The sequence below is a fragment of the Haliotis rubra genome, unplaced genomic scaffold (assembly GCF_003918875.1).
Source record: "Haliotis rubra isolate DU_JTF1 unplaced genomic scaffold, ASM391887v1 Scf965, whole genome shotgun sequence".
Classification (NCBI taxonomy): domain Eukaryota; kingdom Metazoa; phylum Mollusca; class Gastropoda; order Lepetellida; family Haliotidae; genus Haliotis; species Haliotis rubra.
In genome coordinates, this window is record NW_025767707.1 from 94,402 (window position 1) to 112,739 (window position 18,338).

General features: G+C 38.1%; 1 protein-coding gene across 1 annotated transcript; it reads left to right on the forward strand.

The window, feature by feature from the left end:
* Window positions 1-1,362: 1,362 nt before the first annotated feature.
* Window positions 1,363-17,628, forward strand: LOC124265179 (excitatory amino acid transporter 1-like). Its single transcript, XM_046699968.1, has 8 exons — window positions 1,363-1,567; window positions 2,675-2,885; window positions 9,583-9,803; window positions 10,779-10,905; window positions 12,011-12,244; window positions 12,703-12,897; window positions 16,903-17,037; window positions 17,481-17,628. Exons 1-8 carry the CDS (start codon window positions 1,363-1,365, stop codon window positions 17,626-17,628), a joined length of 1,476 nt encoding a protein of 491 aa, XP_046555924.1.
* Window positions 17,629-18,338: the final 710 nt, after the last annotated feature.

An 18,338-nucleotide genomic window follows, 5' to 3' on the forward strand; every position in this document is an offset into this window, starting at 1 on the left:
ATCATCTTTTCTAAAAGACAATGGAGCAATCACGTCCGCCCTCGAACCTGAAAAATACATATTGGAACTTTGTCATAACAAGGACCTTATACGCATTTTATGCAAATTCCGCTGTTTAAGCCATAAGTTAAATGTTCAACAACAACGTTATAATAATAATATAAATTTCAATGTATTGATATGTGACAAATGTGATTTTAATGTTACACAGGATGAATTTCATTCTATTCTGTACAAAGAAAACTGTACTTACCTAGTTATTACCATACGTTCCCATCAAGATTAAAATTTAAACAACTTTTAACAACAACAAATGCACATCTATTGAAGTCAATAGAATTATTTCTAAAGCGTAACTTGCCTGTATGAAATTGAACTAATTACATTGTTTTTTTCTGTCCATCCGCACAATATTGTTCTTATATGTTTGTACTCTTGGCCATGTGGCCTCAAATACTGAATAAACTTCTTCTTCTTCTTCTTCTTCTTCTTCTTAGTCTATTTAATTTGATTTTTAAAAATAGACAAATGGGTATGAAAAGGGTAGCAAATAACTTCACCCAACATAAGTTTGTTTTCATGTAAATGCTAGTACACGCAACAGAGCAAACAACATTTGAAACTTCTTTTCTAAGAATTGAACGAGTGCACACCTTTGGTCATGTGACCAAGTGCAAATAGTTCCGATAGCACGCGATGTTATTACAGAATATGTAATAACATTGTAGATTTAATATACATTGACATAATCAACGGGTGAGAAACAAAGCATGGTAACGATGTTGTGTAGTGTTCAAGTCGATGCACCTTGTTGGGGCACACAAGTAGCGCCTAAAACCACCTGAAAGTAATATATCCGCAGAGGTTGCAGTTTTGCCTGTTTTTCTGTTTTAGTTACTTGGGGGCGGTTTTTGTGGTTGGTTTGAAAACTAAAAAAGTTAAAGGAAACTCAATCTTTCATTAGATATACTTTATTCAAAATGGTGAAAGGTATCTTGCAAAACGTACACCACAGTGTTTAGTCGATACCAGTAGATTTTTCAATACACGCCAAACACGAATGTAAGTTAACAATGCATTTTTGCAAGCTTGATGTAATATTATATTTCGGATTACACTTTCTCAAGTAAAGTACAAATTCTTATATCTTTTATAATCCCAAATGTAGCATATGTAATACACTGCATAGCAATTAAATAGAAACAAATAGGTCATTAGATGCCTGGCATCAGAAATATCCAAGACGATGATTGTATTACTATAAGTGATAAACACTTATAACAAAATAGGAAACACTCATAATGATTCTCACATAAAGTTTCGATGATACTTAACTATAATTAAGGTATTCTATTTTTCAAGATGGCGTTAAAGACCTGTTTGAAGGCCAACATCCTGCTCATCCTTACCGTCATCTCTGCAGTCATGGGCGTGACCATCGGGTTGCTTTTTCGTCAGCTTCATCTCTCCCCGGACACCATCCTACTCATCAGTCTCCCTGGGGATATAGTCATGAGGATGTTGAACATGCTCATACTTCCGCTGATTGTTGCAAGCATGATCACAGGTACAGCAGAATCTGTTTTAACCGGACGTTATTCTCTGCTTTGTTTAAGACCGCCATCTTAACCAGAAGTACAGTACTCTGCCTCACAGTCCCTGAACTGCATTACTTTCCCTTGTGCTTACAGACCCGTGAAAATCCGGGTTAGAATTGGTCTTCAGCAACTGTTATTGTCATCCAGGCGATCGGGTGGTCTGGCTCGCTGACTGGGTCGACATATGTCATCATGTCCCAATTGTGTACACTGATGCTCATGCTGGATTGTCTGGTCCAGACTCGATCACAGACCGCAGACATATAGCTTGAATATTGCTGAGTGCGGCATTAAACAACAACCATCCATGCCTTCTTCTTAGCCTTTTCTGCAATTCTAAGCTCTAAATGAGGCAAGTCCAGATTTGCTCAAGTACATGATCTTCCATCTCTCTTGGGATCCTTTTCAATTTAATAGGATTTGTTTGTTTTTATGAAAATTATATATTTTGAACGACTGGTGTCATCACTGGTGATGTTGTACTGTATTATAACATTTGGTTTTGGATACATTTATACGTTTTGGTAATTTAGGTAACTAATATACACGGAAATTACGTAAACCAAATTTTCAAGCAAATGCATCGTGCAATAGTACTGACGGCGAGACTACTACTTTTGGATTCACAATTCCATCAATAATCAAATCTCGTCACGATTAATAGCTTTCATTAACAGTCCTTTATGTACAAAACCCCATGAAGTCACTGCACGTATTATACATTAGAATATTAATTCTAGTTCTAGCCTAAATATTAATTAACGTATTCATTACAACCCGCGCAAGTTATTGGTTCTTTACATCGATAGTTGTAAGAACTTGCAAAGAAACACTGTTACTGAGATAGGCCCGTTGTTCATTTTATTATTCCTTTTAGAGTTACTCTGTGTTTTAACAGGAATTGCTATCAAGAACAGAATGTCATCAGGAAAGATGGGTCTGTTCTCCATTTGATTATTGCCTTTAGAGTTACTCTATGTTTTAACAGGAATCGCTAACACGGGCAGCACGTCATCAGGAAAGATAGGTCTGTTCTTAGTGATTATTCCATTTGACGTTACTTTATGTTTTAACAGGAATTGCCAACATGGACAGCAACTCATCGGGAAAGATGGGTCTGTTCACTATGGCCTACTATATTTCAACAACCGTCATTGCAATCTGTATTGGCTTTGCTCTGGTGTTCATTATCAAGCCAGGATTACGTGACACGCCGACGTCTTCAGGCACGCAGTCTGAAGAGTTCCATGCTCCTTCGGCAGTTGACATGATTCTTGATCTCATCAAGTGAGTGATGACAGTTATAATATACGTATAAACTATCTGACCTTGCCTTGTTTTCGACTGACAGCCCTAATGTCTCCTTTGTACATTTGTCCATGCTGTTGATTTCTCAGGTACTGATGTGCCTTTGCATGTGTTTGTGATGAGTGCCATCGATGGGACAGTATGCAGCACAATTTTGTCCCCAAACTGGAACTGATTATTCTCTAGCTTTGACTTTCTATATTTTGATCATGGAAATATTGTCGCTTATAATACTGAAAACTGGGTTAAGCGTACATCTGCACTTGCAATGAAAGGAGTTAATTGAGTTTATCACAGCCCGGAGTTGCACAGTCAAGGTTGTACTTTACTGAGAAAGTGTAATACCAAATATACCATATATTACATTTGACCACTTTCTAAAATGGCATTATGTATTTTCATAGCTTTCGGCCGTGGGAGCCGTGCCAATTAACACTTATCAGAGGGATACACAAAGTCCGCAGTCTATACTACCAGTTGTCCAACTTCCATTTTTGTGTAAGCCGCGGTGGCTAAGTGGTCTGGGTGTCTGACTTTCTGTGCTTGCGATTAGGTGCCTGACTCTGAGGGTGTGGGTTCGAATCCCGGATGGGACTCAACCCCCCCAAAATACTAGAATCTGTACTTTACTGAGAAAGTGTAATCCCAAATATAACATATGTTACATTTGACCACTTTTAAAATGGCATTGTGTATTTTCAGAGCTTTCGGCCGTGGGAGCCGTGCCAAATTAACATTTATCAGAGGGGTACACAAAGTCAGCAGTCCAGACTACCAGTTGTCCAACTTCCATTTTTGTGTAAGCCGCGGTGGCTGAGTGGTCTGGGCGTCTTAAATTCTTTGCTCGCGATTAGGTGCCTGACTCTGAGGGTGTGGGTTCGAATCCCGGATGGGACTCAACCCAAAAAGTACTAGAATCTGTACTTTACTGAGAAAGTGTAATCCCAAATATAGCATATGTTACATTTGACCACTTTGTACCCTTATGGGTTTTTTAAAAATTATCCAGGCTATCAACAGCCATTCCATGTATGGCACCCATGAAGGGCCAACTCCTCGTGGTGGGTGCTGGGTAACGCTAAGCGCCCTTCAACCCCCCGTTGTGGACCCGGGGGTATATTTGGTCCACCAACCTGTTGGCCGTGGGTTGCGCCCCTGTGTCGGTGGAGGACGGGAGTCTGGTGGTTGAGGGCACTGGGTCCAGGAACAGTGTTCCTTTGCCCAACACATCACTTCGCCCCTTACTTCACCTAGACGGGTGGTTGAATGGGCCCGGTTCAACCAATCGGCAGGTCACGTCATGCCCTGTGCATTGTATTTGAAATTGTACAAATTTGATTGATATTAATAATCCTGATAAAGGGCATTGTTCAACTTACTTCACTAAATTTATATTGATTTACAAATTCAACAAATGTTAAATTTGCCTAGAGTCGTATGCCCAGAAGGCGGTGGCTCATGGGCCAATCTAGTGGATTTATTATTTATAATTCTTCTGCTGGAGTATATCATCTGAGTTTCCTTGCTGCTGCAAGTCTGAGGCCCACTTGCTTTTAGCATTGTCTTGTGATACTCCGTGGTGGGTGGGGAGTTCAGATGATGAACCATACTAAACTTACTATGGCTTACACAACCCCCCTTAAAAGAAACAAACGTCAGCTTGAGAATGATGATGATGATGAACCACGACCGTCCACGTCAATCGAATATTGGCCACGATTTCTCGTGATCGAGACACTTGACAAATCAGCTATAAAATTAAACCCTTTTGCAGTATCAAAAGGTATACATGGTATCGCAGGTGAGGTAAAGAATATCAAAAGATTGCGTTCAGGCTCCCTTCTTATAGAATGTTACAGGAAACAGCAATCGGCCAACCTGTTGTCAACCGAGTTGTTTGTTGGAGTTCCGGTATCAGTTTCTCCACACACAACTCTGAACACGAGCAAAGGGCACAACCCTCTCTGGGGTGGTGTGGCCACAAACGCAAAAGGTCAAGTTTTGGAGGATTTTATTTCGAATAATAATTTATGTATATATAATGATGGTACAAATACATATTTACATCCTGGCACAGGAACATATTCAGCTCTTGATAACTGACTCCAACTTACTGAATGAATTTGAATGGTCAGTTCACGATGATCTCTGTGGAAGTGACCATTTTCCTACTTTTCTAAAACCTGTAACCCCATCTGATGTTCCTCCATCATCAAGATGGAATTTTAGAAAGGCTAACTGGCCTCTTTATGAACTGCTGTGTGTTACGAAATTTAAACCTGAATTTTTTGTTGATGTTCCTGATGCTATCAAATGCTTTTCTGATGAACTGAACATCATAGCTGATGAGTGCATACCAAAGTCCTCTGCAATTCCACATATTCGAAAACCTTGGTTCAACGATGAATGCAAACAAGCTAGGAAGGAAAGGAAAAAAGCAGAACATTATTTCCGTCGCCACCCTATGGTGCATAATATAAATAAATTTAAAATTTTAAATGCTAAAGCGCGGCGTACCTTTAAACAGAATAAACGCCAATCGTGGCAAACTTATGTATCCAAAATAAATTCTCGAACGCCCATGATACAGAAAATTAAAGGTAAAGGTACTAAATCTAGCGTCCATCATCTTAAACATGGAGAACAATCAGATATTGCGAACAAACTGGGGGAAACTCTTGCTAAACATTCTTCCTCTTCTAATTATGTACCTAAATTCCAACAATATCAAAAACATCAAGAAAAGAAACCCATTGATTTCAATTCAGATAACGGGGAAGACTATAATGAACTATTTTCTATTCATGAGCTCCATACTGCTCTTGAACAAGCTCACGATACTGCTACAAGGGCTGATAACATACATTATCAACTCTTGAAGCATTTACCAGAATCCTGTCTAGAAACTCTTTTAAATATTTTGGATGATATTTGGACATCAGGTAACTTTCCTCCCTCATGGCGTGACGCTATAGTAGTACCTATACCTAAACCAGGACATGATCATACGCATCCGTCAAATTATAGACCTATTTCACTAACTAGCTGTGTTTGCAAAACCATGGAACGAATGATAAATAATCGACTTGTTTGGTACTTGGAAAGAAATAACCTTATAACAGATATACAATGTGGTTTCCGTAAAAACAGGAGTACTGTCGTTCACTTAGTGCGTTTGGAATCATTTGTTAAAAACGCTCTTATTAATAAACAACACGCTGTGTCTATCTTTTTTGATCTTGAAAAGGCATATGACACTACCTGGAAATATGGCATTTTAAAAGATTTACATGGCTTTGGTTTGAGAGGCCGTTTGCCTCAATTTATAGCCAACTTTTTAAAGGACAGACAATTTCAAGTCCGCGTGGGATCTACCCTGTCTGATCATTACAATCAGGATCAGTGTGTTCCACAAGGCAGTATTTTGTCTGTCACACTATTTAGTATAAAGATAAATAGTTTATCAAAAGTTTTAAACGATTCCATAGATGGATCGTTATTTGTGGATGATTTTAATATTTTTTTGTCGTGGTAAAAATATGCATACCATTGAACGGCAACTGCAGTTGTGTTTAAACAAGATAAATAAATGGTGCCTTGAAAACGGCTTTAAATTTTCTAAATCCAAAACTAATTGTATACATTTTTGTAGAAAATATAAACCACATAAAGACCCGGAACTGTTTCTCACTGGCACTCCCATCAAAGTTGTAAAGGAGGCCAAGTTCTTGGGTTTAATGTTTGATTTTCATTTAACGTTTCTGCCGCATATTAAATCCCTTAAAACTAAATGCATGAAGGCACTTGACTTGTTGAAAGTTGTTTCAAATTCTAAATGGGGAGGGGATCAAGCCACTCTCCTACATCTATATCGATCATTGGTCCGCTCGAAACTTGATTATGGCTCCATCGTATATGGTGGAGCCTGCAAAAGCAACTTTAAACTATTAGATTCTGTCCATCACCAAGGTCTATGACTTTGTCTTGGATCCCTTTAGAACTTCTCCTGTTGACAGTCTCTACGTCGAGGCAGATGAACCATCTCTTGCACAAAGCCGTATACAATTATCCTTGCAGTATATAACAAAACTGTATTCTAACGAGTCTAACCCTGCATTCAACTGTGTCTTTAATCCTCTTTATGAGGATTTGTATAACAAAAAACCTTCTCTTGTTCCACCTCTTGGTTTAAGAATTAAACCATTCATTTCTGCTGCTGGCATTGAGCTGGAAAAATATAGCTCCTTCCCGTCTTCTTTAGTTAGGCCCCAAGTTGACCTAACATTAACAGCATTTAAAAAATCAGAAACTAATGATTTACATTATAAACAAGAATATAATCAATTAAAAAGTAAATAGAATACATATAAATCCTTATTTACAGATGGGTCCAAGGATGATGGCGCGGTGGACTTGTGCCACTGTCATTGGATCCAGAACAATCTCTTCTCGTTTACCAGATAACAGCTCTATTTTTACAGCAGAAGCAAACGCCATGTTAACAGCCTTAACAGATATTAATAAACACCGTAAATATAAACAATATATCATCTTTTCAGATTCTCTTTCGTGTCTTCAGGCTATTAAAATATTTCTTGCAAACATCCACTTTTATTAGAAATTATTGAATTGTGCAATGAACTTGCTACTGGCCAATGCGACATCGTCTTTTGTTGGTTACCCAGCCACGTTGGCATTTCTGTGAACACAATGGCTGATATTGCTGCTAAGGCAGCACTCAACAAATCTGTGACACCACTTCTTATTCCTTACTCTGATTACAAAGCTTGCATTAGAACTTACATCCGTGTTCCGATGCAGAAGAAGTGGGACACCCAAGTAGGTATCAATAAATTACATGAAATAAAACCCTATATCGGTTACACTTACTCGGGTTGTCAGTCCACAATTGAGGAGGTCATCATACGACGATGTCGTATTGGCCACACAGGATATACTCATGAGTACCTATTAAAAGGTGAGGATCCTCCGTTTTGTATCCCTTGTGATGAAAGAATCACGGTCAAGCATGTCCTGCTTGACCGTGTTGAATATTCCATCACAAGGGATATTTATTTCAAAAAATACTATGAAGGATCTTTTTAGTAATATAAGTTCTCATTTAATTATTGCCTTTTTAAAAAAATTAGACTTGCTAACTGATTTGTAAATAGATATATATTTTATTATTGGTAGTTTAGATTAGTAACTGAGATTGTTAGTGGCTGTACCCTCAAAGGGAGTTGAAGTAGTGTAAAATTATTGTCCTCCTGAGAGGGTACGTAAGTCCCAAAATGTTCAAAGTCCATTTAAACTTGCCAGGATTTTTAAACGTAGAATTTTTGTTATTTTAATTTTGGCTAACATTTCTTACAATCACAAGCAGCTGAAGGGATGGTGTAAATCCAACTAGGGTCCATGCAGGTAGCAAAGGTACTGTAAGTCCCCATGGGCCCTAGTATGGTGATGTACCTTCTGATGTTGGCGATCTATAGCCTGATTTTATATTGTATTGTCCCAATAGTGCTATTAGTTTTAAACTTTCCACGCTAGTTTTAATTCTAATTGTGATAATCTAGTGCTTTTACTGTCCTTCGTTGACAGGGTTTTATATATTATATGTATGTATTATAAATTTAGAACTAGTTTTAGTCACGCTATGGATGAAATATTGCCGATGTGACTTTAAATCTTAACTCACTCACTCACTCACCCCATTCCATGTATACATGGGTAGAGTCAGGCCTTTAAACTACAATAAAACACAATTTCTGGCCAAATTGCCCAGCTCATTTTCGAAGCACAGGAAGTGGAACACATCAACTCCAGTTCGGCGCCAAATGTCACCTACTGGAAAATATATGTACACACAATAAGTATAAGTCATGGTGATAAAAATAACAGCGCTTAATACTCAAAATTGTGGTCATTTGTAATTACTTGATGGAGGTACTTTTTAAAAGCATAAACATCTTACATTATTTCATCCAATCACAGCTCTCACAAGTCTCTCTTCAGTTGTTTACATACGGTGCTCGCCCAGGGAACATGTGGTTCTGATTAAGTGTAGTGGAACCTATTCAAGACTCCCAAGTACAGACCATTGTATGGCTGGAATGTTCTGGGTATTAAATATAAACATACAAAACGTTTTAATAATAGACTGTAACAAACCACTGTACGAGTAAGACTGCATCACAACCAAATACTCTGTGAAAAGGTGAACATTAAAAGTAAAATGACAACATAACGTCAATATTTCATCTATTCACAGAACTTCATTACATGTCGGAATATTCAATGACTGCCTGCAATGCGAGACCTGGTGCCATCTCAGTGCTTGTAGAATTAAGTAACTTCTGTTGCAAAAACTGGCATGTAATATTTACGCCTGAACACATCAAGATGATATAATCGGGGATCCAGAAAGCGCCAGAAATATGGATCATAGAAGAATCCTTGGAGGTGTCACTATAAATAAGTGTAAAGTCTCTAATTACAAAGTCCAAACCTTTGCTGCAAAAGCCCTTTTATGAAATACGGTTTCCACAATGTGTGATTTGGTTGTAGGTTGCAGTTGGTAATGTTATGGACTCTGTTGTGTAACACATGTAACTGGTATTCTGAAGTCTGTGATGTAGATGTCGTAATTCCCTGTGATGATTTCCTTTTTCAGAAATCTGTTTCCAGACAATATTGTTAGTGCTGCAATTCAAAGTTCACACACAGTATACGTCAAGGAAGAGTTCGTCAAGAAGGAATCTCCTGATGAATATGTGCTCCAGAATGTAACCAACTCAACGTTTCTGGTAGAATCTGATGGGAGAAATACTACAGAGGAAAGAAACCCCATCTGGACACCTAAAACTGTCACCAGACCCGGATTTAATGTTTTAGGCATGTGAAGGCTTGGATAATTGGTAACATAGACTGTGCTCTTCATACGTTGCTCAGAAAAAATGTGAAGCTTAGAAAAAAACAACTGGAGACAACCTTTTCTGTCATGTCTAAATATTTGCGCTGTATTACCGTTTAATATTTTGCGAATACATGAATTCATTGACTTTCGATGATCATGATTTTACCTTTTATTCACCCTTTTTATTTGGTACTGTTGACGTGGATTTTTTTGTTGGGTGTTGTCTTTGGTTGTCTTTGGGTTTTAGTTTTCTATAAATTTTCGTTTATTTAATTTATGTATGTATGTATGTATGTATGTATGTATGTATGTATGTATGTATGTATGTATGTATGTATGTATGTATGTATGTATGTATGTATGTATGTGTATGTATTTATAATCTTATTTTTTTTATATTATATGTTTTTTGTTGTTGTTATTTTGTTTTTCTTGTTTTGTTTTCTTTCTTCTTTTTTTTTGGGTGGGGGGTCTATATGTTTATCAACTGTAACTGTTTTTCTAGTAAGGTTTGTTTATAAAATATATATGTTGATGAAATGGATTCCAAACCTTGACTTTAAATTTTAAACAGTGTCTAGATATAGAACAGATTTTTGAAGACCGTCGAATCCAACTTAGCAACATGACCAACATAGGATTCAATATATCAACGTGTTGATTATTAGTTTTTCTGACGCGTCATCGCTTTCTCGCTAACCAGGCCATTTTGTTACCAGTAGAACATCACATGAGAGTACACTGGAAAAAAGACATAATGACTGTGTGTAAAGTACCAATTACTTTTAACGTTTTTCAGTCAAAATCTACTACATTATAAAAACGCGACCTTACCTTTTCCATACTCATAAAACATATCTTTTAAATGCAGGGTCAATCGCACCGTTCCAACTATAGCATGAGAATCTAGCATCTGCAAATCTGTAATGGAATTGTGTTGTTCTGTTCCACAGGGATGTTGGTGTATTGTGCAGTATTTGGGGCAGTGCTTGGTAAACTAGGAGATAAAGGTCGGGTCGTCTTCAAATTCTTCGAGGAACTGAATGAGATCACGATGGGCATTGTACACCTCGTTATGTGGTATGTAATCCAGGACATCCCCTGCAGTGTCATACATAGATGAGACCCGCGAGGATCCGGGTTAGAATTGATCTTCAGTAGCCCATGCTCGTCATAAGAGGCGACTAACGGGATATGGTGATCAGACTCGCTGACCTGGTTGACATAAGAACATGTAATCGTATCCCTATTTGGTAGATCAATGCTGAAGCTGTTGATCACTGGATTGTCTGGTCCGGATTCGATTATTTACAGACCACACAGTTGTAATATTGCTGAGTGCGACGTTAAACAACAAACAAACTCGTACATAGATGAATGAAGTTTGTTTAAAACAAATTAAGATTTGGTTTTTAATTATAATCAGCATCTCATGCATGTTCCGTGTATTGTCATTGACCGTCAAAGTAGCTAGATATGGTTTCATGCGACAATGTCCTGTTAAATTATAGATTCCGGCGAAACACTTTAAATGTTGATAAATGATACACACGAACACCACGTACTATTTCAGCTACATGCAGGAAACTTACATGTTTGAAAGAAGTATATTTACTGCACATTTCTGTTGCCCGGGTTTGAACCCCACATTGCTATAAATTGTCCCACATGGTATAAATTGTGAAGACCTGTTGTGTCCGCCGCAGTGATTGTGCTGTTTGAAATTACTCGTCTACTCACGCAATAGCAGCAATAATGCTCAGTGGCCTACCTACCCAGTATAATATATAATCCACGCACCAGTGTCTTAAACTGACGCAAGCGACTTACGTATATTTGTGCAGTTTGACTTGTAACCATTGCGTGATAATTTAATCGTTGTAAATATACATTTACCCTGACAGATATGCCTGAGAGCTAAATGATTCAAGATTATAAAACATCACTGAGCATGAACTCTTTACTTATTTAAAATCTAAAATTGTGCAAATGTTTACACTATTTCATACAATTTAAGGGGCGGTAGCTTGGTGGTTAAAGCGTTCGAAAAAGCTAGGGTAAGATTCTCCACATGGGAAACCCATTTCTGGTGTCCCCCCGCCGTGATATTGCAGGGAATTCGCTCCCGCACGCCCTCAACCACTCACCCACTTAATCAACTTGCTAACAGCATATTTTGTTACAGGATCACGCCTATTGGCGTACTGTCCCTCATCGCTGGAAAGATCTTGAGTGTGTCCGATCTCGCTGGGATGGTTCATCACATAGGGATGTTCTTGGCCACCTGCATGGCCGGTCTTTTTGTGCAAACTATTGTCGTAATACCATTGATATACCTCATTCTGACACGGAAGAACCCCTTCATGGTGACGCTGGGAATAGTGCAGGCTCTTCTGACAGCTCTGGGCACCAATTCCAGGTCTGGCATAGCAATCAATCACTTAAAAATGAGACATGTAATGACGTTCTATGAAAAGTTGAAATACTGACATTATATTGGTCCGAGAAAAGCCATTGTAGATATTTAATGGCATTTTTCTGATCTTGGTTTGGTCATTCCGTAATTTATTGGTTAGCGGTGGTTAGCCTAATGGTTAAGGCGTTCAGTCGTCACCCGGTCGTCAAGACCTTGGTTCGATACCCCACATGGATACAATGGCACTGATATACTCACTCACTCACTCGTCCGTGTGCAAAATATGTATTATGTCGGAAAGCACTCGTAAAATCTCCAAATCATCATCGTCAATCCCTAAATATATGTTGGTGAGTTTGTAAATATCTTTATTAAAACCAAAATGTAAAGCAATTTACATTTTATGCTGAAACTTCAAACAGTTTGCAGAGAATGTTAAAGATCCTTTTTATTTTTGTCAGTGCTGCAACACTTCCGGTTACCATCGACTGCTGTGAGAAGAATCTTAAGATAGACAGGACTATCAGCCGGTTTGTGCTACCTATCGGTGCTACTGTCAACATGGATGGAGCTGCCATCGTCCTAGTCGTCACCCCGGTTTACATAGCACAGATCAGCGGAGTGCACCTATCTGTACTTGACGTCATGGCTCTTGGGTAAATGAGTTTTTACATACACACTGCAAATGTCACATTCAGAAATATTCAAGCTGTATGGCGGCGGTCTGTAAATAATCGGGTTTGGACCAGACAATCTTGTGATCATCATCACGAGCATCGATCTAAACAATTGGTGTAAAATGTGCCAACCAAATCAGAGAACCTCTTACGACCAGCATGGGTTGCTGAAGACCAGTTCTAACCCTGATCTTCACAGGTTCAGGGCAAATGATAGTTACAAAAACCTTATCAAAATTAATGAGAACATTCAATTGCATGATTTCGACGACATCACAAGTATTGATACAGTGTGATTTTTAGTAGTGTGCTGCTATATCATTGCCTTTTTTATAAGAAAGAGTTATATTCATTATACAAATCACATTTAAGCAATAGTTGAATGACAGTCTTTGAAATCTTATAGAAATACTACATCGTATCTTACATGTAGTCCTGTTGTCGACCTGATGCTACTGGAACAATGTTCAAAGGGGCGTGAAACCAAACTCACTCACTCACTCTTCGATTAAGCAGGAACTGTCGATCTTCGTACTAATGTGATAAATATCCCTAATCTGTTCGCTACCATAGTTTGGTTTGGTGGTTGATTAACGCCACATCCAGCAATGTGAAAACTGTATGGCGGCGGCCTGTAAATAATCTAGTCTGGACCAGACAATCGAGTGACTAACAGCATCGATCTACGCAAATGGGATACGATGACATGTGTCAACCAAGTCAGCGAGCCAGACCACCCGATCCCGTTAGTCGCCTCTTACGACAAGCATGGATTACTGAAGACCAATTCTAACCAGGATCTTCACCAGTCTATTTGCGAGAGAGATTTGGGAAGGGACAGAGATGGCGACGTCACATCCCGAAGAAGAACTGGAAGGAAGTGGGTACTGGTTAATGTTATAATTAAAGATGACCGTAGAACAACTGACCCAATTTTACGAAAGCCCAATGCTGCCTATTTTGTATCAAAACATATTTTTCAGCGACATTTCTCGTTGCTTCCCGGTCGAGTATTTTTCCTTATTTCAATTAATTGTCGTTGCTCCGAATATTTTCTCGTTCCTTCAACTATTTTCAAGAATTTCAAGGGGTTTTTTTCAAAATACTCGAAGGAACGAGAAAATACTTGAAATATCAAGTTTGTGACAGAAACTTGAAATTACGAGAAAATACTCGAAGCAACCAGGAAATAATCTAAGCAAAGAGAAAATAATCTAAGCAACGAGAAAATAATTTAAGCAACGAGAAAATATATGAAGCAGCGAATAAATAATTGAAGCAACGAGAACTTTCGCCGAAATTTTTTTATGCTACAAAAGTGGCAGCATTAGGCTTTCATACAATTTGAATGAAGAAACTGGAAGTAGGATCGATACAATGAGAAACATCGCTATCTATTGTACCCCAAAGTAACATCTTGGCGGACGGTTGAAGATCATCTGTCATCATGCAACGCATAACAGTATTGAAATCAGGGTGTCACCCCCATAAGTCATTCGTCCCATTAGTCAGACGACTTAAATAAACACATGTCATGGTTGATTCTTCTTACATATGAACCCTTAGTACCTCTGTAGGTAAATGGAATGACCCATATGAAACGAAACAAAACGAATTTATAGGAACAGTTTATTTGAGTCATTCTCGTAGTTCGTGCATATTTCAAGTTTTCTGTGCTTGTTTTACATTGAAATGTTTTACGTTTGTAGTATTCTGAATATTAAGTATACAAAACATAAATAATGCAAGCTTAACGACATTTCATTTATCATATTTAACACTTTTTATTAGAAATTTCAGGAAATTGCGCCACTACCGTTACGAAATTTGTAACGGCATTTTGAAAAGAGAAAAATCCAAAACTCTTATCATTTAATGTACATATTATTATATTGGAATGTATAGTTTTACATTATAACATGGCTAATCGGTTTTTGAATATCATATTCATTGCTTAAATGGGACAGACAAGCCCACAAATTCATTCTAATTTGCATAAGCATAATTACATAAAGTAATATGTCGCAAGAAATTCAAAATGAGAATATGAATTATATTATGCTTACTTGAAGCACTACTACCAAACATACATGCACTACTAATTCCAAACATAAACAGATAAATCAATTTTGATTAAGTAAGGAAAATGATAATGTTAGGGCATGGACTGTGGCATTAATTGTTACGGTGACACAATAACGGCAGTGACATTTTTAATAATAGCCAGTATTATATGTTTACTTTAAAAGCTGATTTAATGAAATTTGTTAGTCAGATATTTCAGAATGTTTGAAGAATATGTAACAGGCAAAGATTTACTTAGATGTCCCTGTAATGTTAAACACAGGTGAAGACTGCATCTTACGGCAGTGACATTGTGACAATATAGAATGTCACTACCCTAACGGCCCTATCACAGCCGTTTTCTTCTTTGTCACAGCCGTTACACTACCCTGTCCTTACCGTAACAACAAATCATACTTACATGCTTATTGATTTTATCTATTTGATACAAAAAATATTATGTTAAATAAGATTCCAAAACATTGAATATCTTCGAATTGAAACTTTAGATGCAAACAACATTAAACTAGAAAAATCTCACTGTCGCCTCAAAATCTGTCCTTACCTACAAAACTTGTGTGCCTCGCCTTAATGTCACATACTCAACTTCTATAAAGCTGCCATAATGACGAATAAGTGATGCTTCTTCGATCTTGGGGCAATATATATGTAGTTATTCTTAAACAATCTACAACATCAGTAGACACAAAGTTTTTAAAAAATAGAGTTTCCTTAAATCTGCATAATATACTATCCCAAAAAAGAAACGCATAGGTGTTTTGTATTTCAAAAAATATATTAATTACCTATTGTGTTCAAACAAGGATTAAAGGATTGCAAGGATTAAAAAGGTATCGCCACAATGCAACAGAATTCACCTTCCAGTTGAAATTGTGCAGCAAAGAGCATGTACTATCTGGATATAAAAATCCAGATTACTTTGACGCTGCGACACGGAACATCGCCATTGAAAGAATGCACGCTGGAGATTACCAATCTTCTGTTGCCAGGCGTCTGAATGTTAGTCTGAGCACGATATCACGGCTTGCAGCTCGTTACAACCAAACAGGTATAACAAATGACCGTCCACGAACAGGCAAACCTGCAGCCCAAGATCGGTACATCCGGGTACTACATTTGCGTGATCGTACTGCCACGGGTGAGAGCACAGCAGCCAAGTTGCCTGGACTTCGGAGGATATCCGCTCAAACTGTACGCAACAGGTTCAGAGAGATTGGACTGAAAACCAGGAGACCCGACGTCGGGACCGTGCTACGTCGTCACCATCGCGCTCAACGTCTCTGTTATCTAAAATTATCCATCCGTTGTATACACAGTACTTTCTTCTCAACTGACGTAAAAAAATCATGTACTAAAGTCTATTTGTGGGCGAGTTATACATGTTTGAAAATACAACATTTTGCAACAGATTTCTGGTCTATGCGTTTCTTTTTTTGGATAGTATAGTTTAATTCGAATCGGAAATGGAATTATATTCTTACCCCGTTTTTCTAAGAACATATTCAAAACAATCGGTATGCAGAGTAGACGTATTGAATCATGTTTGACTATCACCTTGTATCTCGCACAATAAAAGCGGACGAGTCTATTGTATCGTAAGGAGCATGACCCTTGTTGTTTTAATTAATCCGGTCCGTTCCGTATGTAGGCTGCTTAGCAAGACAATTGTGCAAAATGTGATTAAAGCACCAAACTTGGCACAAATGTTCACTAATATGTAGTGATCATTTAAATATAAGGAGGCATTAGAAATAATCATTCTTCAGCGCATGCGCAACATCTGAATAATGCAATCATGAACACTTCCGTATGAGAAATGGGCGTATGACTAATGGGATACAACCGAAATCGGATGTGGAATGCAAATTGTTGAGAAAACTACTTATGATATCATTTCAGCGTGGCTGGCACCCTCACTAGCATTGGGACCGCTGGTATACCTAATGCTGCCATAGTAACCATCATGGTTTTTCTAGCCAATATGGGACTACCAACAAACGAAATCTACATCATTTTTGCCATGGATTGGTTTCTGTGAGTATTTTCAGCGAGAAATGACACACTTATAGTGATACTGTTTGATTTTGATTAAATACATGCAAAAAATTTCTGGCACATATTTTAAAGAATATTCGACGATTATACTTGAAATGTTTTACAAAACTGCATATGCTTTCACGTAATATAATCTTTGAACGTCGATACCTTGTACATTTCTGTATGTGTATGCTCACGTAACGACTCCTCCTTGCCAAATATACAAATATGGAATATAGATCAGGTGCTATTTGTGTAATGCAAACATCAAGTAGATTAGCTACAAGACAATGACGAACACTGTTAACTAAACACCGCCCGTTTATGTGTTCCCTTCATGTTCCACCTGCATAACTCAATCTATAAACGAATGACCTGTTTATGGCCTAACATGTTTCATTCTTGAGGACCATAACAGCAGCTATGTTCTGGTGTTTCAGCGGGCGAATGAGGACTATCACTAATGTGAATGGAGACTGTATGGGCGCAGCTATTCTGCAGCATTTCTTCCACCAGGATGGCAGCAATGGTTCGGCATATGAAAATAGCCCACTCCCACAGGACGAGAGAGAGATGGAGGAAGTTTAGTCACTTGAATAGGACGTGGAGTGTTGCACACACTTTCATTATTCTCAGGAAGTCGTTTCACCTTTACCACTTTATATTGCCGCCGAAGAACAACAAGCATCAATCTGTACTGCCTGTATAGTAAGGGGCAGTGGGGTAGCCTGGTGGTTAAAGCGTTCGCTCGTCAAGCCGGAGACCTGGGTTCGATTCCCCTCACGGGTACAATGTGTGAAGGCCATTTCTGGGTCCCCCCTGGGACACTCACTCACTCACTCACTCACTCACTCACTCACTCACTCACTCACTCACTCACTCACTCACTCACTCACTCACTCACTCACTCACTCACTCACTCACTCACTCCTAGCAAGATTAAACTAACATTTATCATCAAGCCATTATTGATTTCACGCCAGTATTTGTATAACCATGTAGGTGTGATTAGATCTTCTTTTAAACACTAAACCACTTGAGTCTATAAACTACCATTCTGAGTTTGCCACTAAATATGATTGCATTTTTGTTGTCAAATCTCTTTTTGTACAATTCTGATGTCATCATGAGCATGTATTTGTTTCAGGAGTATTACTGCTGCACAATGTTGTTTATAAACAATCGAGTCTGGACCACACAATCCAGTGATTGTCATAATGACCGAGCCTATAGTTAGGAATCACTATGAAACGTATTACGAGTGAATGAATTGTATAAAATCCGATTTTTAAACAATA